Source organism: Pangasianodon hypophthalmus, chromosome 6, assembly GCF_027358585.1.
Source record: "Pangasianodon hypophthalmus isolate fPanHyp1 chromosome 6, fPanHyp1.pri, whole genome shotgun sequence".
Lineage (NCBI taxonomy): Eukaryota > Metazoa > Chordata > Actinopteri > Siluriformes > Pangasiidae > Pangasianodon > Pangasianodon hypophthalmus.
In genome coordinates this window covers 12,764,863-12,785,966 of record NC_069715.1, presented here as the reverse complement: position 1 = coordinate 12,785,966, position 21,104 = coordinate 12,764,863, and the positions used below count along the sequence as shown (strand labels likewise).

Here is a 21,104-nt window from a genome sequence, read left to right as displayed (position 1 = left end):
AGCAATACAATTTATTCCATTAATTGATAGGATTAGATTATGTAGAGAATCCACAATTCAAGTTCCTGTGAATTAGCCATTACTATAATAACAGTATTACGCATTGCATTAATATAAACCTGTGAATTGCCTTTCATCTGGCACTACTGTCAGAGCCATGCTGTTGAAGAAATTTAATAAAGACCTGACCAATCAGATTCAAGAATTCAACAGTGTTGTGGTATAGCTACAGTTACATAATCAGAAAGAAAAACAAAGACACATATGCAGGCTTCCAGAAACATATAATATGACACAACTATTAGAAAACAAGCATTTGTTGGTAGTAATAATAGTAATGATACATTTTATTTGGATTGTGCTTTTCAAGTCCCAAAGCACTACAGCATTTAAAAAGTAGTTATAGTAGAGAAGTGCTTCTCAGGCTGTGCGCAGTGAAGCAAGCTTCTGAGGCAGCTCCACAGTCAAGAAGTGCAGCCTGTCCTGTTTGAGTCCTTGTCCCTCTGTTTGTTTCAATCCCAGTTTCAAATACTTCTTAGAGGTGTCATGGAGGGGCCAGTTTACCAGACCAGGTCCGTTTGGTGAGCTATGGGTCAAATAAATGAGGTTATCTGAGATGATCTGAATTCAGAAAGTGGACTATTTCTGTATGTATTAGGCACAGAAATAAGAGGAAATTATATAACCCATTAGTTAGTATTCTACAGTTAATAGTCTATTCTTCACATTATTATGTTACTTTAGCATAACTGACGATGAAAGGCCATCTAGTTTCAACACACTACACTAAACTGGTTTCTCTGTTAATTTGAATTAAAAACAACTATACATAATAGATATATTAAATGATATCAAACAAACAATTTTAGATTGTAAAATTACAGTTTCAGGAAGTTTTAGTTCCTGGAGCATAAACAGTTCTAGTTTTCTGGGTGTTCTTAAATTATTTTAATGTAGCATTAAAAATAAATAAATGATACAGGTCTAATATATTTTTTTTTATTGTTAGTAATGTTAAAACAAATATTTCATAATATTCATTGTTTACTCTAACGGGAAACATTATATAAGCTACCCTTTAAGAACACTTAAAGAACTTTACTTTAGTTACCTTACAGCCTACCTCTGCATCAAATACATTAGTTAACATTCTGATAATGTTCTATGATAGCTGTCAGCACTCTGTGGTTAGGTGACCTGAACTACAATGTGTGTGCTCTGTATGCCTCACCCTGTGCGAACAAAGTTGGCCCAATATCCCATTAAGGTTTTACACAGCTGATTTTCTTCCTCAGTTATTGTGCCTGTTGATGAAACAGTGAATCATTATTATCATAATTACTATGAAGTCATTATCATAATTCACTATCATCATTATAATTACTATTCATCACATGCAAAGATGTGAGCTTTCCAATTACAAATGACATTAAAATGACATTCAGTTACTTTGTTTCTAAGATTATATTGTATAGGCATTATTTTTATTGTCACCAGTTTACGACTGAGGTCAATTACATGTGTACCTATCACTTTGACATGGCCGTTCCAAAAGCAGGCTCCAAACACAAAGCCGACATCATCTGCATGATCAGCCTTCACAAAGCTGGGTCTGCTGTCTTTAAAAACATTGGGACGATGCTGAAATTCATACATGTACACGTTTGCTCCAGCATCTGGTAGAAAACAAGAAACACGATCAGAGAGGGCAAACTTACTGTCTCCGGCTTCATCAAGCTGTAGGCTTGGAAAGCTTTTTAAATAATCTCACCTCTATGATATCCAGCCATTTTTATTACAGGGAACACCATGAAAAGATCCCCTATCATTTGAGTAAACTCATCTCTTATGTCCTCTGGAGACTGAGCATGCTTTAGGTATTCATCAATTATTAAATCATTGGCTCCAGAGACCTAGAAAACATTTTTTATTAAAAAAAAAAAAAAAAATTAAAAAGCTGAAGATTCTGCACAAGGGGTAGTTAAGTAAAGTAAAAGTAACTTTGCAGATTATTCAGATGTTTCAGTGTAACAGTGGTATCACATCACTGGCACTGTATGCCACTGAAAGTTATGAGACTTGTGTCCAGCAGAGGGAGATATTTTCTAATAAACTGTATTTGGCCCAAATTCATGTTTAGAAAAGGGATTGAGCAGGACATTACTCCATCTGGGAAAAACAGGTTTGTGACTAGAGTCACTGCCTCTCTGTTCATCCCTTTTTCCCACCCTGCAGGGGCAAAAGTCTGAAACAGACAAATGCAGAAACTAATGACAACAGTACAACCACTTGCAACTGCAACAACAAAGAATGCCAGCAGTAACCATAATTCACTGTATGCTTTTTATTATTTAGTTACTCACCAGAGGGAGGATCCATCCAAATTCATGGTTTGTCACACCTAAAAGCACTGGGACTTTCTCAAAATCCTTGTTCTTCAAAACTTCCTCTGCTACATCTGTCAGAAATTCCCCATCCACTGTGGCTCCGAGGAAGATTTTTTGCTATAGGAAATCAGTTGGCACAATTATTATTATTATTATTATTATTATTATTATTATTATTATGAACAATGTAGAACTCATTCATTCATTCACACTTGCTTTCATTCACGAATGTTAGAGTAACCAGTCCACCTAATAACTGTCCAACTGTCAAATTATAATTAGAGAAAATATTTAAAAATACTGTGATCTCACCTTTTTGCTTGCCTTTATGATATCCTCTTCCGTCTTTTCTCTTAAACACTTGACCAGCAGCTCTGAGGAGCTGCTATCACACTCTGTGACATTTGCTACCATCTAAACACACAGTTTTACACCAGATGCTGATAAGTATACATCACAAATGTAATCAAATGTAATACTGTTATGGCCATAAAACTAATGATTGCCATGTGATGTTCTATAAATGCAGTGCTTGGAAATCAATCCCACACACTGTTATTCAAATTTTAATTTTACACATACTAGTAATATTAATAGAGAGGTACCTGATTTACTTTACTGGGAATTTGCAGGTCAGACTAAAATAAATACAAACCTTGGCAAAGGTCGTGGGGTCTTTTGTTGAGTAATGTCCCAGAGCTGCTGTCCCACTCTGAAAGATGGCTCGGTGAAACAGCCCTCTGGCAAGTGGGGAAAGGGTCTGGAAAAGGTAAAATCCTTAGAAATTGGGAATGTATGCATCATGTCTTATTGTACCATTAATTAAGTAATTCGTGTTACACATATGGATTATATACATTTTGGAAACACTCATTATTAAGTATTTCCCAAATTATGCTGAAATCAGTATTAGGCCACAGTAATAAACAACGTGCACTGATTCATTCATTCGTTCATTTATTTGCTCATTTGTCTGTTTGTTCGTTCGTTCGTTCATTCATTCATTCATTCATTCATTCATCCATCCATCTTCAGTACCTGTTTTATCCTGGTCAGGGACCTCCCCAGATGGGACACCAGTCCAGCACAGGGCACCATACACACACATACACACACACACACACACACACATATTCGCCCACCCATTCACAGCTAGGGGCAAATTAGAGTAGCCAGTCTGCCTACCCGCATGTTTTTTCGACAGTGGGAGAAACCCACGGGAGCAAAATGAGAACATGCAAAATTCTGCACAGGCAGTAACCTGAGCTCAGGATCTAACTGGGAACCCTTGAGCTTTGAGACAGTGCAAATGTAGTGATATCTTAAATTGTACATACCAGCATGGAGCTACTGATTGCCCCTGCAGATTCCCCAGCAATAGTGACTGACTGAGGATCTCCACCAAAGCTCTCAATGTTCTGCTGCACCCACTGCAGTGCTGCAATCTGGTCCAGAAAGCCCCAGTTGCCTTGGGCATGTTTATCTCCAGTGCTGAGACATACAACATACTTATAAAATACCATCCTGTACTCCTGTAAAGAGTGGTTATTTGAGTTACTGTGGCCTTTTTGATGTGAACATTAACTGAAGCTCTTGACCTGTATCTGCTTTTATGGAATGCGCTGATGCCACACACTGAGTTGATAATTGCAATAAATGATCAGGTGTACTAATGAACTGGTCAGTGAGTGTATATTCCCATTGTGAGTAATATTGGTGAAACATTATAGGTGAAATAGCTAATATGCCATGTATCTCACCTGAAGAAGCCCAGTATGCCTAGCCTATACTGAATGATGACAACAACTATGTTTTCATAGGCTGCCAGTACTGATCCATCATACTCCATGGCTCCACCCGTACACAGGCCCCCTCCATGGATCCAGAACATGACCTGAGTTTACACACAGTTAGAGCTGTTAGAAGTTTCACTTTCATTGATAATTTTGAGGATTTGTCAGCTGGTAATATACACTATATGGCCAAAAGTATGTGGACACCTGACCATCACACCCATATCTACTTTTTGAACAAAGCATTACAAACCATGGACATCAATATGGAATTGGTCCCCCTTTGCTGTTATAATAACAGCTTTTTGGAGAAAATTCAGCCACAAGAGCATTAGAATGGTCAGGTACAGATGTTGGGTGAGGTGGCCTGGTACACAATCAGCATTCCAGTTCATCCTAAAGGTCTTCAGTGGGGTTGAGGTCAGGGCTCTGTGCAGGCCACTTGAGTTCTTCCACTCCAACCTCGGCAAACCATGTGTTTATGAACTTAGCTTTATGCACAGGGTCATTGTCATGCTGGAACAGGTTTGGTCCTCTAGTTCCCATCAAGGGAAATCTTAATGTTACAGCATACAAAGAAATTCTAGACAATTGTTTGCTTCCAACTTTGTGGGAACAGTTTGGGGAAGGCCCACATATGGTCAGGTGCCCATATAGTGTATCTCTATAAAATAGTTTCTTGTATTTAGACTTATAAAATAATAAAAAGCAGTTCTTCTAATTGATTTGCTGGATTTGTTTCCTGGAAAAGAGCTGTGTTTCCATTTGGGTTTAAACACTTTGAGAAGCTAATCTGAACATTTCATACTTCAAAGGTTAATGAAAACAACTTCTCTGTCATGTGTCCTTTATTAATATACATTGTATATTAATGTATACCGTGGGTTCTTTGAGAATCATGCTGTAAAGCAAATTTCATAAATTACTCAGAGAGGTGTGGATATTCTATAAAGATACTTCTATTTCTTGACTGACTAACACTGCCGAGCTGAGATTGGTGAAGAGACTGCTTCTGAATATTTACTTCCAGCCTTACTTCCACTGAAGTTTTGGCTGAACAAGAGTGCAAAGGGCAAAGTTACAGGCACAGTCAACAACATTTATTTACTGTGCAGGTACGGTACACGTCAGTTACTCTCATTGATCACTAATGGAAAACTGATTTAAAGAGAGAATGAGTGTATTTACTGTAGTATGAGTGATTACTGTACTCACAGGTAATTTTTCTGATGCTGAGCGTTGAGAGGGAGTGTACACATTTAGGTAAAGACAGTCCTCCGAGACAGAAGGGGGAGTGAAATTTAAGGCCATAATTTTTGACACAGATTTAATGACATCTGGGTCCTGAAGACACCTTCCATGTTAAGATAGGAGAGAAAAAATGACAAGAATAAAGACAAAAATCAATTGAAAGAGTTTCCAAACTGGGTGAAGATATGGGTTGTAGTGGTTGTAGGAGTTCAAATCATGTTAGTTTTTCTTCTGAGTAAACAAGAAAAGTAGAGTAATTTTATTCCAAAGCACTGCAGCACAAAGCATATGGCATGAGCACCTCTTTGAGCATTTGCTTTTCAGAAACTAGGTTAGATAAAGTACCGCAAATGAACATGGCTCCTTTTAAATCACGTGTATAATGAAGTATTATGAATGAAAACACTTACAGAGATTCAGAAAATGTGGTGCTATATGATATATGGAGTTGGTTTTTAAAGAACATTGGCTTTCTATGGAAATACCAACGCATATACGGTATATCATAAAAGAGAAAAATGTCTTATAGGATAGCGATAAGAAGGGTGGATCACACTCACATATTAGAGTGCTGTGTGCCATCTCTCACCCCCTCCCAGGGTTCAACAGGTTGGGGTGCCGCCAGACGGAGAGGACCCACGGGTGGCTGAGCAAAAGGAATGGACAGATACTGTTCCACTACTTTATCTGAGCCTTTCACTGTTACATACTTGCCACGAATGCTGCCATGCTTCAGAATGATCACAGGGTCAGAATCTGCACACAGCAAGGAGGGGATTAATCATTTAAAAGGCTTAAGAATGGATTCTGCATACCAAAGGATACTTAGGTAAGAGCTAAAAAAATGTTACACTAGATTTAATTTGTACAGTATCCTAGAGGTAAGTTGCATGAGGCACATGTTTGGTGTTTTAAAGTACTCCTTTGTTAATTCTCATTATGCTACTGATAAAAAATAACATTAAATAACTGACAAATAATTTTCAGATTAAAATTTCTTCAATTTCTTAAACATCAACAAGAAGTGCTAATTCCTCTAATATTGCACCATTTTCTGTTCCTACAAACAATACAGCAAGCAATAGAAATACAGCCATTATTTCCTATTTCCTACATAAGTTCTTGCCTGTCTGAGTTGGTGCTGTCCAAACAGAGGCAACGGTCAAGCACAGAATGAGCAGGACTCCCATCATTGCAGCTCCACAGGGAAAGCCTGGGAGAAACAGAGTGCTCCGACCCATAAATAGTACCCACATACACGCCCACTCAGGCTCACATATTCATGTAGCCATGAACTCATACGCACAAGCAAGTGAACTTACACACCTACATCCACACATATGTACCAGACCATGTGCCCTTTAATCTGGTCCTCCCCCATTGAAACTGTGTATACAGTGAATGCACTCTCCCTTAAAGCAAGCAAAGTGAAATGTAATCAATATTTACTACCAGTCAAAAGTTGGGGGATATTTTAGTGAGCATACATCTTTCATACATCTTAAAGATTTTTTAATAAAGGCTTATGGAACAAATTTGTCAAAGTCTAAAGTCTAAAGTCTTAATACCATGTTGCTGTATCATCTAGGATACTCTTTTGGGTCTGAATTGTGTTTTAAGTACCAAAGATGAACTGACACTGGTATTAGATGGAAAATCACAGAAAGCTGCAGGTATGAAAGTGACAGATATGGAAAACGGCATTTCAGAAAGAAAAGAGGTTTATATAATTGTACTTCAGCTACAATTAATTCTTTTCTCCTTCTTAAAATAAAGTGCATAATAAAACAATAAATATGAAGGGCTCTAGTCTTTAGTTTTTATTGTCTAAATATGCAACAAAATGTATTTTTCATAAAAGGTATCATTTTGTAATTCAAATGTACTTACTTTCCCATGAATTTAGCACTTATTTCACAATCTTGTCTACTATACATTAATCTTTATCTTTCATAGCAAGCTAGAGCCATCATAGTGAACTAGAGATACACCAATCCAAAATAAAGATACACAAGTATTAATAAAGTAAATATCAACACAAGTTAATATTTTCTCTAGTGCTCATTTAAGTATTTATTTAAGAGCTAGTTCTTCACACTTTGTTTGAAAACATCCAGTGATTCACAGCCAGGGGAAATTCATTTCACCTCCATAACCATTACACTCTGAGGTATGGCTGCCTATGTGCCAAGTACAGATGTTCTGACAACTTGCTGATGTAAGGTTTGCATCTGACATGCACAAGTAATTCTTCTACTTAAAAGTAATTTTCTAGCTAGCATTGGAGTGGCTTCTCCCACTGGCAAAGGCCAGTCACTTTGCTATGAATGTAGGTACATGGCCTGGGAAATGAGAAGGCAGTCTGGTTTCCACATGAAAGCAGATGTGGCTGACACAGTCCACAATTTTAGGAGCATGCAAAGTGAATCTGCAAAGTCTGCCCTGCTTAGTTGTACTGCACTTTGGACCTGTGGCCAAAGGAGCCCTAGAGAGGAGAGTACAAGCTTCAAAATCTCGCAGTCAATAGAACAAAGTAGACGGGACACACAAGTTACCAAATAGTAGATTTAGTCTGAATACAGTGGTAGTGCCTGCCTGACAGCGAGATTGTGAACAGACTGTTGGCAGGGTAGGAGGATTCCTTAATGATGTTGTGGGCCTTGCTGAGACAGCGTGTGGCGTACATAGCCTCAATTGACGAATTCAATTCTCTGACATGCTCTGAAGGCCCACAGAAGCTGTCGATTTATGGCAAGGGCTTCTGGTGGGATACTTCATGGGCAAAAACATCACCGATTAGGCCACAACATGTTGCAGGGGTACATACTCCAGTTCCACTGTTGGCCCCCAACCTTTTGGGGGCTCAAGTCCTCACCAATTTCAGACCTTGAAAAAGTTGATGATCTGAGCCAAGTTTGTTTCCTCTTGGGCAGAGGCATGATTGAAACTAGGACAGCAGCTTCTCTCCTATTCTAGATCAGAGATGACTGAATTGACTCCTGAAAGTCCTCCCATTTCACATGAGAAGGTTGGTAGTCAGTGGATCTACACAATGCATACTTCCATAGACATTCACGCACTATGGTGTGTGGCAGACATTACAACGCTTGCCAGCAAAATGCAAGTGGCCAGCTACATCCAATTCTGGCTCCTATTGAGGATGCTGATATTGTTGGCTGCAGCCATAGCAGTGATTCCGCTGGTCCTGTTGGAACTAAGGGACTTTCAGAGATGGGTCATCAGCCTGTGGATCGACCCCAGGCTGATTTAAAAGAGATGCATTTTGTTTCAGCAATAGAGGGTTGGACTTGTTCATGTACATCCTTTCTCATGAAAGGGGTATACCTAGGGTCACCAGGGGCACCCTCCATCACGAGATGGGGAGCAGTGTGGTATCACAGGGGCACAGGGGAAGTATGAACCCTCAATATGAAGTCAGTACACCTCAACCCTTTAGAACTGATGGTGGCTTGGCTGGTCCTTAGGTTCTTCCTACCTGTTCTGAGACAAGGTTATGCCCTGATCTGTTTGGACAGCATAGATCATCAAGGTGGAACAAGGTTGAAAAATGCTCTCTGACTTACACAGGAGCTCCTCGAGTGGGCTCAAGCAACTTGCCTCCTGGATCGGCACAATGGGGCAGCGGACATGCTGTCAAGGCAGTGCATATTCTCAGGAAAGTGATTTCTATTGCTCTTGCTAGAGGTTGGGACAACCTGACAACTACTTCACTGGGAAGACTTACCAACATAGATAAATGGAGACATATGGCACCCCCAGCCAGGCTATCTGCACATGTGGGTTAGGCCACTTGATGAGGCGGGCAGCTCGATGACTGCAATTTCGCAGTCCAAGTAATGATATTGACCTCCAGAGCAAAAGGTCCCTGCCTCTCTCAGTCTATACTGCCCTGTTATCCCCCTGCAAACTATACTGTTATACTGTGTTATTTCTGCACTCCTAGTCATTACTGTTACGTCAACTCCAAGCACTACTGCTACTACTGGTTGCCCACTAGTTCTACAACTTTTTGCACATTTACTGTTCAGCTAATTTTACACTGATTCAACATTAATTGCACATCTCATTCACACATACACTATATTACCAAAAGTATTCGGTCACCTGCCTTGACTCACATATGAACTTAAGTGCCATCCCATTCCTAACCCATAGGGTTCAATATGATGTCGGTCCACCTTTTGCAGCTATTACAGCTTCAACTCTTCTGGGAAGGCTGTCCACAAGGTTGAGGAGTGTGTTTATAGGAATTTTTGACCATTCTTCCAAAAGCGCATTGGTGAGGTCACACACTGATGTTGGTCGAGAAGGCCTGGCTCTCAGTCTCCGCTCTAATTCATCCCAAAGGTGTTCTGTCGGGTTCAGGTCAGGACTCTGTGCAGGCCAGTCAAATTCATCCACACCAGACTCTGTCATCCATGTCTTTATGGACCTTGCTTTGTGCACTGGTGCACAGTCATGTTGGAAGAGGAAGGGGCCCGCTCCAAACTGTTCCCACAAGGTTGGGAGCATGGAATTGTCCAAAATGTTTTGGTATCCTGAAGCATTCAAAGTTCCTTTCACTGGAACTAAGGAGCCAAGCCCAACTCCTGAAAAACAACCCCACACCATAATTCCTCCTCCACCAAATTTCACACTCGGCACAATGCAGTCCGAAATGTACCGTTCTCCTGGCAACCTCCAAACCCAGACTCGTCCATCAGATTGCCAGATGGAAAAGCGTGATTCATCACTCCAGAGAACGCGTCTCCACTGCTCTAGAGTCCAGTGGCGGCGTGCTTTACACCACTGCATCCGACGCTTTGCATTGCACTTGGTGATGTGTGGCTTGGATGCAGCTGCTCGGCCATGGAAACCCATTCCATGAAGCTCTCTGCGTACTGTACTTGGGCTAATCTGAAGGTCACATGAAGTTTGGAGCTCTGTAGCAATTGACTGTGAAGAAAGTCGATGACCTCTTTGCACTATGCGCTTCAGCATCCGCTGACCCCTCTCTGTCAGTTTACGTGGCCTACCACTTCGTGGCTTAGTTGCTGTTGTTCCCAAACTCTTCCATTTTGTTATGATAAAGCAGACAGTTGACTGTGGAATATTTCGGACGATGAAATTTCACAACTGGATTTGTTGCACAGGTGGCATCCTATGACAGTTCCACGCTGGAATTCACTGCGCTCCTGAGAGCGGCCCATTCTTTCACAAATGTTTGTAAAAACAGTCTGCATGCCTAAGTGCTTGATTTTATACACCTGTGGCCAGGCCAAGTGATTAGGACACCTTATTCTGATCATTTGGATGAGTGACCGAATACTTTTGGTAATATAGTGTATGTTATCTTTTTGTCCTGTCTTTTGCTTTGTTTAATGTATTGTTTATTGTTTACTGTTGAGCGGTACAGAACCAAATTACCACAAACACTGTTTTGTGGCAATAAAAGACTCTTGTAGAGACCCCAGTATGAGGGATTTGTATGCTCTCAGAACTGTTCCAAAAATGGTGTGCATCCCATTGATTGGACCTGAGCACTGCCCAGTGCCTACAGTACTAGCCTTTTTTGCATCTATGCCATTTTGGCTTAGCAATAAGGGTTGGAGAACTAAGAGCCTTGGAGATAGGCATACCCTGCATGATCTGGTGGCCAGATGATTCTGGAGTGACAGTGTGGTCAAACCCAGGATTTCTGCCTGTTATTTTACCCAAATTTGTGAAAAAGGTATTCTACGAAGGTCAATCAGTGGAACATTCCCTACTGAATCTGGTACATGCCTTACAGTACTACTAAAAGCAGCTTTTCATTCTGCATAGCAGTTATTCCTCTGTTGCCTTGCAAAGACCAGGGGTGCTCCACTGTCTAGGCAGAGATTGGCCTACTGGGTGACTGAGGTCATCCTCACAGCCTACTGAAGCTCGGATGAAAGTTTACCTTTCAGCAGCATTTGATCTTAGCCACAAAGCCAAAGTATTTTGCACCTGCTCAAAAACAAAAAGGTAAATGCTATTCAGTGACCCACTCACATAAATCCCAAACAAAAAATGATATTGGCCACAAATAGCAAGGCACGCTATGAAGTATATACTATGAAGTAAAAAACTTAAATACTTAAGTAAGATACTATTAACAATATGCAAACAGTACCCCATTTTACCTCACCTTGTTGCAAGTGTCTTCAATTTGAAGTATGGAAGAGTAAAACAGTATACTACGAAACTTATTTGTTTTACAATGTCACATCAAATGATATTTTGACTGTAAATTTTAATGTCCAATACGTAATACATTAAAATTTTATTTATGCATTTATGGTATAACTCAGCGTAGGGTCACTGGAGGACTAGTGGTTAGGCCACAGCTCTCTCACTGCTGTGGCCTGGGCTCAATTCCTGGCCAGGGAACCAACCCCAGCCACTGGGGTTGCCGCGCAACAGTGTGCTCTCAGTGCCGGTCCCAAGCCTGGATACAATTGGGAGGATTACGTCAGGAAGGGCATCCGGCATAAAAATTGTGCCAAATCAAATATGCGGACCAATGATACGCTGTGGCGACCCCTAATGGGAGCAGCCGAAAGAGGATCAACAACAACAACATGGTATAAATCAGTGTATGTTCTGTGAAAAAAATATATATGTCTCTAGGAAGGACCCCAGATTGCCAGCTTGCTCTCCTGTGACAATGGTGCTGTGCAAGGTTATGGCAACTGACACTTTACAGTGAAGAAGAATGAAAAACTTCTATAAAATATTAAGGTCAAAATGTCTAAACATATACCTAAAATGCTACTTATATGACTCATAATTATGTATTTATATTAGCAGTAGCAAAGAACACACTGTACAGTCATTAGGAAACCGGCCATTTTCAGAAAAAAAATGCTTCCTACATTTTGATGAAATATGCTCATTAAGTGTACTGAGTAGTACAAGAAATTGAGTGGTGACTTGCAGCAGAAGGAGAGGAGCTAAAATTCAAGAATTTCCCTCATGGGATCAATAAAGTATATCTATCTATCTATCTATCTAAAACAGGGAGAATATTTTTAAAGTCAGTCTACACATTGTGCCATTGTGCTAGAACAATGTGGATTAAATGATTAATTAGTAAATAGTAATTTATTTTATTTGCACTATCTAGATAGTCTTATTATTGTCTTGCTGACTAGGTAGATCAAAAACCAAGCACAGTGTACAAATTCGTTTGTAGATGAATAAAGTAATTACAACTGTGTTGTATAGATGGATTTTTTTTTTTACTGCATATAACTTAATTGGAACAGAGTAAAACAAATGTTGCATTTGGAGATGGAATTTTGCTGCTCCTGTTTCCACTTCTAAACAGTCACATTTGCCATTTCCCCCCTGAATTGAAAAGGAAACTACATCAAATTACATTGGAAACTCTGCTCCTGCCTACACTTATGCCAACTTCATGTGAGTCAAAGGGGTGGTCATGACCCTTGAAGGAGTAATCTGGATAAAAATGAAATTTGCTCACCTTTACCCTGTTCAAAAAGTAGTTGTAGTAGTGGACGTGTTTGGAGGCCAGATTTGTCTCTTCAGTTGTGTACTGGAGCTTACTTTAACCTTAGAGGCAGACTGCCTTCTAGTGGCATCCTGGAGTCTGTGTACAGTATTAATTAATGATCACACACACACACACATACAGTGATTGAAAATGCAATTTAAAATCTGAACTCTCATTTACATAAGTATTCAGGCCCCTGGCTAATGCACTTCAAATTGAGCTCAGAAGCATTGCTTGCATTATCTTCAGATGTTTCTAGAATTTGATTGCAATCCACTTGTGGCAAATTTAATTGATTGGACATGATTTAGAAAGACACACATGTGTGTATAAGGTCCTACAATTCACAGTGTACATCAGAACAAAAACCAAACCATTAGTGAGGTGACCAAGAGCCCAATGGACACTCTAACTCTAACTCTAAATTCTCCATTAATTAGATCTTTATGGTAGAGTGGCTCTCCTGAGTCACTCTATCCACTCCTGAGTGTTTGAGGTGAACTCCAAGCACTGGGTCTGGTGAAAATCAGGTTCTGCTCATCACCTGGGTAATATCAACCATATAGTAAGGCAGCATGCTATGGGGGTGCTTCTCAGTGGCAGGAACAGGGAGACCGGTCAGACTTGAGGGAAGGATGAATGCAGCCAAATGCAGAGAGGTCCTTGAAAAAACCTGCCCCAGAGTGCACACAACTAAAGACTGAGGTGAAGGTTCACCTTTCAGCAGAATAATGACCCAAAGTATTCAGCCAAGTCCAAGCTGGAGAGCCTTCTGGACAAGTCTCTGAATGTCTTCGAGTGGCCCAGCCAAAGCCCAGAAACCCATAGAATATCTGCGGAGAGACCTGAAGATGGCAGTTCACAGATGCTAGCCAACCAATCTAATCGATTCTGAGAGGATCAGAATTTTTTTTCTTCTAAAAACTCCTTTTCCTTTTGTCATTATGAATTATTGTGTGTAGATTAATGGCAAAAATGTCAGTTTAATACATTTTAAATCAAATCTATAATACAAAAAATTAAGTAAAAGATTAATAATTAAGAAAGAGCATTAATTACCACTCATACCCTGCACCAAAACTGAACAGTTTAATTTGGAGTCTCATGGAATGAAATACTGAAAAGGTGTGTCAAGCTTATGTTTACCATATAAATTTGGAAAAAAAGAGATCTTACTTAGCCGATTCTTACTCAAGTACTCTGTGTGCTCTGTGAAGTGCATCAACAACCAAGTAAATATTGCAAAATAAAACTGAGTAACTATGAGATTAATAATATAGAGTTCATCAAATGTTCACTTCAAAATGCTTTACTGTTCTACTTTTGTTCTTCAAGTTCATTCTACAAGAATTTTGCAAAGCCATTGCATTTTTGAGATACGACATGAAGGATATTAAAGGATGGGTATAGGTATTTATGCCTTGGTCACTAGATGGAAGCAGTGAGCCTGTATTTATACCTACAGGGCATGCTGAATGCACCAGCTAGGGGCACACGTTCTATGGCCAGGGTCTAGTACAGTTTGGTGATTTATCTTCTTTAAAAATGTACCTTGCACATTTAAGCACCTGCTTGAACACATTTAGGAAGAGCATGTCATTGCATCTATCAGGTATGTTGGCACAGGTTCCCAGCCTTGGCTATCTAGTTTTAGATAATAAAATTGTTATTATTATTATCATTAGTAGTAGTAGTAGTAGTAGTAGCAGTAGTAGTAATATCATCATCATCATCATCATCATCATCATCAATTCATTCATCTCCAGTAACCACTTTAACCTGATCAGGGTCACAGAGAATCCAGAGCCAGTTCTGGCAACACTGGGTGCAAGGTGGAAGAAAGCACACACATTCATACACATTCACACTTTCATTCACATCTAATAGCAATTTAATGTATCCAATCCGCCTACCTGCGTGTTTTGGATAGCGGGAGGAAACCGGACAAACTGGAGGAAATCCACACAAACACAGGGAGTACATGCGAAAATCCACACAGACAGTAACCTGCCTACTATCACAGAAACTCAGATCATCATCATCATCATCATTATTATTATTATTATTATTATTATTATTATTATTATTAAATATAGGGGGTACTCCATGACAGGGGTTGATTGTCATGGAAACAGGGAAATTTCCATGATTAGGGAAACAGACACACTAACTAAACTTTGTAGATGACTGATTCTATCTGTAGATATTATTATTATTATTACTATTATTATTATTGTTTTTATTATTATTGTTGTTGTTGTTGTTGTTTGTTTGTTGATTCTTTATATTAAAGAACATCTTTAAAGAAAAACATCTTGGAAATGATTACACTGAAAAAATAGCTTTACTAAGCAACTTATTAACTTTCTTAGGCTATTAAGTAGCCTTACTATGCGTGTGACTTTGTGAGAGAGAATTTAAACGAGAGAATTTACCATTTTCACTAAATATTATGTCAGAACTACATGCGGCGTACTGGAATGACACACTGTTTAGTAGGATAGTATGGATTTTTAGACTTAGCCGATGTTCGAAAAGGCGTGCGTGTATACTTGTATACTTCACCACTACACACTCTATATACTACATGTACACTTCTTTCTTTGCGTTTGCTTGTGGGCGCGAGCGTAAGCCAGCAGCATGCGGCGTGACGTCAGAAGCGAGAGGCGTTCCCGGGGGCGTGGCTCCGCAGAGTCCGCTCCACTGTGTCATGTGGCTGTGGAGCTATAGCCCCATTGAGAAGTGCTCAAGTGTTGGAAGCGCGGCGAGCGAGTAGATATTAACACAGGAAAAAAAAAAAAAAAAGCTTTGTTTTTTATTTTCCAGTAGCGACATATTTAACATTTCGGTTGCAGTAGAAATATCGGGCAACGGTGAAACGGAGAAAGAGTTAAAGAGCGCTCGTCTCGGGAAGACGTCGAGGAGCAAGCAGGCGCTCCCACGGCCACAGGTAGCTAGCTCTCCCGGCTGAGAAGCTCCAAGTGCGGGTCATGCGGGTGGATCCGGACGCAGGGCGAGTCGAGTCCCAGTGCTGCTAGTTCTCCGAGAAGCCGATCATCAGTTCGCCTCCGCCGGCGGGGACCGAGGAAGAGCCATGTCCCGAAGGAAGCAGAGTAAGCCCCGTCAGATCAAACGTAAGCTCAAAAGTTTCAATCAGTCTCCGGCGGATACCGTCTAAACACTTAGATAAACACAGAAACCTATTAAGAACAGACTAATAGAGAATAGATTTTCAGGGTAGTGCAGCGCACGGTTTCCGAGCTGCATGACCGTTTCTTGGAAACTACAGTACTACACCTTTTCGTGTTAATCCTGGTTCAACACACCTGACTCAACTCATTACCAAGCCATTATGTTTACCAAACACACAGAATGTGTAATGTGTTGTAGGTGGAACAGGATAACAATAATAATAATAATAATAATATTTCGAGTGTAGTTCAGTGACGCTGTCCGCGTGAGGAAAGCTGCGCGAGCTGGAGTTTATTTCATCACGCGCTGCTTAGCATAAAAACAAAACACACTCATATAAACAAGAGGTAGTTAACAGAGCAGGGCACCAGAAATGAACTGTAAAGTACAACAACAGCAACAACAAAAGAAAAGACACGTCAGATAAAGTCGACTAGCACACTTTGTGATCTGATTTGTTAGTTCCGATCAGCATTGTGGACAAAACATTGAGCGAAAACACTTGTGAGTGTGATAATGCTGTGTCTCCGGCTGCAGTGTAACCGTGGTTTCCTGTTTTAATTCTCCTGAGGAAACGTCACTGTTCTGTGAAAAAAGCCGATGCGACTTCAGATAAGCCGCGATCCGATCTCAGGAGAGATAAGGATTAAAATTGGATCTTTTTTTTTTTTTTTTAATTATTATTTGTTTTCTGTCTGTGGCTGGCACTGCATTCTCCCTCCGGCCTTTTTCACTTCTCTTCCCACAGATGGGCCGTTTGATAGCAGATAGGCGGCTGATCTCTCTGGCTGATAGTGGATTACCACTGGATCTTTTTTCCATACCACCCCCCCCCCCTTTTTTTTTTTTAAAACTCTGTAGTGCTCAGGCACCATTAGTAAGCAGACCTCTTCATGCATCCTTACACTCTTATAAATATAGAACCCTTAAGGGTTCTTTGGTTGTGGCATAAGGGTTCTATGTAGAACCCTACAACAGAGGGTTTCTCTATCAACAAGAGTTCCATGTAGATCCCTGTAGAAAGCTAAGACCCCTTAAATATCCGAAGAACCCATAAGGAACACTTGAAGAACCTTTTTTCTCCCAGAAGTGTACAGTTGATTGGCTTGTGGCTGACAAGTTCTTCCTGTTTATAAATACACCGAGGGTTATCACAATTCTCTGATCTTTCGAGTTGATACAATTATGCTATAAAAATAAAATGTAGTGCCACAGCACCACCCTGCCCCCCTTCTCTTTCTCTCTCTCTCGCTCTGAATCTGTCACCCTCTCTAAAGCAGTGCTGAAAAGTGTTTTTGCTTTGGTGCCAGATGCTGTTTCAGTTCCTCGTCCAGAAGAGATGCTTCGGCGAGATAAGCACGGTAGCAATATCTTGGAGGTTGAGTTTGAAAGGGCCCACTCAAAAATAAATATTAATGTGAGTCAAAGGCAGAAAGCAACTCTTGAAAAGGAAAGAAAAATGTCTTGATAAAGCACCATTAGCATATACCAGTGAGCGTAAAGGGCGGTAGCGGAGTTTGGTTAAGCAACTGTGAAGCTGCATTTCTGGGCAGTCATGCCAATAGCCTGTAGCTGTGCACTTGATTGAGATGTTTATGTCTTAATCGTTCCAAAGCTATCTACTTTTTAAACAAATCACCATTTGATGAAAAAAAAAACCACTTGTGGCCTGTGACATTAGAAAATAATAACAAGCTTCAGGGTCTACGTTGTAAAAAAAAATAAAATAAGTTTTAGGGTCTAAATGAACCACTAGAATATGATCAAGTGTTATTGTTATACGTTAATAATATACAGTGACAACTGGACAGAAAGGAGAATTGTGTCCCAGAATGATCCTTACCTCAAATTTTGAACCAATCTAATGATAATTTCACCTCTGCATTGTTTCACCCATAACATTGTTAGACAGCCGTGAAGTGATGTTGGAGGTAGATTGGATAAGGCAGCTCTATCTGTTTTCCTGATGGTAGGTGAGATGGTGGCAGTTACAGCAAACAGCAGTGAGCTGAAAAGTTCAGAGCAAAGAACAGCTTTAGAGCATCTTTAGCACATTCATGATCATGCTCTTTAATCACACCATCACAACAATCTTTCACAGATCAAAATGCAAAACATCTGGGCCTTTTGTTGTGACTTCTCCTAGGGCGATTTTACTACGTGAGCCTCCAGCTAAAGTATCTTGTACGGTGGAAGTTAGAGGAAATATTTGTGTGTCTTTTGTGCGTCATCCTCCCAATGGTGAAGATCGCTCTGATAGATTACCCATCCCTCCCCGATCTGGAGATTAGCGTGCAGCCCAGTAGGATCCCAGGCCTTGTTATTTTGACAGTTGAGATGGGAGACGAGATAGGCGAGGCGGCGATCTCTGCGCTGATAGTGCCAGCGTGAGACAGATGGAAGCGATTGTAGAGCTGGAATTGGCATTTTAATTACATTGGGCTGCCGCTTTCTCATCTTTGTCATGTTAGTGTTGTTGTTTGGGACTAGCTGGGTGTATCTGAAGATAAGTTTAAAAAAGAGAGAGAGAGAGCGAGAGAGGAGCAGATAAGAGTAGAATAGGATTGCAGACCTGATAAGCAGTAGGGGAGAGAGGCAGGAATCCAGAAATGATAGATGGATGTATTCTGGGTTTTTAAAGCACCTCCCACAGTGAGATTGTGAGTGCTGATAAGGCAGCCGTGCAGATGGGTGCCGAGATAAGAGTGCAGAGATGGTGGAGAGATAGCAGCCGCTCTGCACAGGGTGACATTATTCAAGCAGCATGCATTATGCATTGACGTCAGTTGCTGGAGCGCGTTTGAGTTGAGCAGTGACCACCCGATGGTCAGACATGGCACTCGTTCAAGTGACCACCTTTCCATTGATGCCGATCGAGTCACTCTTTTGAAATCATGGACGCGCGATTGTATCTGCAGTTCCTGTTTTTGCTGAAAACTGCTGTCAGGTTCAGCTTCACGGGGTCACTTGACACGAGGGTTAATCTAATATCCTGCTTAAAACATCGTGCTGAATGAAAGAAAATGAGATCTTTTAAACACAAACACACATAGATAAAAGCAGCAAAGGGTGCTTGCACAATCACACGTTTGTTCACTTTCACATACACATTAACTCACGTGCACATACGTGCACGTACACACACTCACAGCATAGCTCTTTGGTGGCTTTTGCCTGATGTATGTGTTTTTTTTCCTTCTTTGTTCTGCTTTTAGCTCGATGTGAACTTTTGATAAGCCCTGGGGCCTGATCTCTGGCGCAGATAGAGATTGCCAAGTGCGATAAGAGTTGTTATCAGGCCAGAGCAGGCAGGAGTTAAGACTCTGCTGCAATAACAAAGCGACACGTAGCAGCAGCAGGGCGCTGGACCCTGGCAATCAGTTCCAGCCCTAATGTGATTAATGTTGTTGTATAATTAGATGATAGGTGTGAATGCATTTCTCCCCTTCCTTCTCTCTTCCCGCTCCCACCCTCCTCCCTCTTCCCGCCCCCATGTTTTTCTCCTAACAACCATCATAGTCGATTAATTTAATTAAAACTAATTCCACATATTACTCACAGTAGATCCTGTATAAGATAGCATTGAGATGTGGGGGATTTTTTTGTTCCTTTATGATTATCTGTGAAGAGCTTTTTTGGTATAAACTTTGGTAAAAATAAAAAAATAAACTCTGCCATAAAGAAATAAAAAAGTAAAGGAAAACATGGTGTAAGCATATTCGTGGCTCTGATGCTAATTCATCGTTAGATTCTGTGTGATAATGGTTTCTTACATCTGTAAAAGGTCATACAAAGTGTGAAAAACAATGTCTCAAAAGTGAATACACGTGCTATTAATTCTTTCATTTAGAACTAGGGATGTATTTATGTGGAATAAGCAATAATTAGCTTATAAATTTTTTGCAATGTGGAAGGAAGAAAATGATTTCTAATAATGTTACTTGTGTTTTATTTTCTCTTGAAAGTATTTTTTTGATAGATAACGATCATCCTTTTCTTTATCTATCAACTGTTTAGTGATCTGTTGCATGTGCAGATGTTCCACACTGCTGCACATGGCTTTTACAACACTGTTCATGGTTGCTATAGAAAAAAAAATTATTAAAATGGAAGCAATTAGGAATTGTCATCTTGAGTCATATACATTGCATTGTACTTTGTTTATGGTCTTAATAGGAAAGAGATTTGAATTGTCTCAATGAGTCACCTTTAAGATGGAAAGACAATCAGATTTTGTTGTCAGGATCTTTTATCATTCACTCTGCAGCTTTTATGGATCTAGGGATAGAGTTAAAGCTGTTCGAGTTTTAAGCCTAATTCCAATAAGTTTAAATGAGTATGTTAATATGGTTAGCTTCACTTTGTGTTTCACTATAACTGACAGAGTGATGAATTTCTGGTTGTTCCGTGTATTGAGTGTGCAGATTTGCTTCTTTGTTTTGATTGGGCGAGCTGCCTGGCTCTCGGTGATGATTGGCTGTGTCTTTTGCTTGTACGTGTTGACCAAGCAGTCACATTAAGCTGCCTGTGGATTCATATTTACTGCTTAGGAAGTGGCCGGATGTTGGCCTGGTGGCAGAAGCATAGCTGTGTGCTGTGTGGTGTTAAGAGTTATTGCTTCTTCCTGCTCTTTACACAATGTGAATTATGAGGAGCAACACACAAAGATAGACACACTCTATTCCACTTTTACAGCACCCTTAATTCTATTCCACTGTTACAGCACACTGTTTTTTTGGTTTTTTTTAGAAGACCTCTAGAGCAAAGAGTGGAAGTGGATTTTCCTTCCAACCAAACATTACACAAATAATTTAATATCTGTAAATAGCATCAGTGTTTTTTAGATGTCATGTTTTCTTGGTTTTCATTAAAAAAAAAATACAGTAGAATAAAATAAATAATATTCACAAAAGCAATCACATGCACATCCCAACTTTTTTTCCC

General features: G+C 40.1%; 2 protein-coding genes across 3 annotated transcripts in view; one reads left to right on the top strand and one right to left on the bottom strand.

Moving 5' to 3' along the window:
• Positions 1 to 267: 267 nt before the first annotated feature.
• On the bottom strand, positions 268 to 6,761 carry ces3 (carboxylesterase 3). The gene is made up of 13 exons (XM_026927040.3): positions 6,558 to 6,761; positions 5,992 to 6,187; positions 5,396 to 5,534; positions 4,148 to 4,281; positions 3,725 to 3,878; positions 3,043 to 3,147; positions 2,700 to 2,801; positions 2,364 to 2,504; positions 2,165 to 2,245; positions 1,772 to 1,913; positions 1,527 to 1,676; positions 1,232 to 1,304; positions 268 to 586 (listed from the first exon to the last, which is right to left on the bottom strand). The coding sequence occupies exons 1-13, from the start codon at positions 6,685 to 6,687 to the stop codon at positions 421 to 423; spliced, it is 1,713 nt and encodes a 570-aa protein (XP_026782841.3). The 5' UTR covers positions 6,688 to 6,761; the 3' UTR covers positions 268 to 420.
• Positions 6,762 to 15,669: 8,908 nt separating this feature from the next.
• Positions 15,670 to 21,104, top strand: part of zfpm1 (zinc finger protein, FOG family member 1) — a 74,711-nt gene continuing 69,276 nt past the window's right edge. Inside the window, exon 1 of one of the 2 annotated variants that reach the window (XM_053234761.1) lies at positions 15,670 to 16,081. In XM_053234761.1, the coding sequence (XP_053090736.1) occupies positions 16,063 to 16,081 (19 nt within the window). In that variant the 5' untranslated portion in view covers positions 15,670 to 16,062. Of the gene's footprint in view, positions 16,103 to 21,104 lie in introns of both variants that reach the window. The other variant, XM_026927151.3, reaches the window with a different exon arrangement.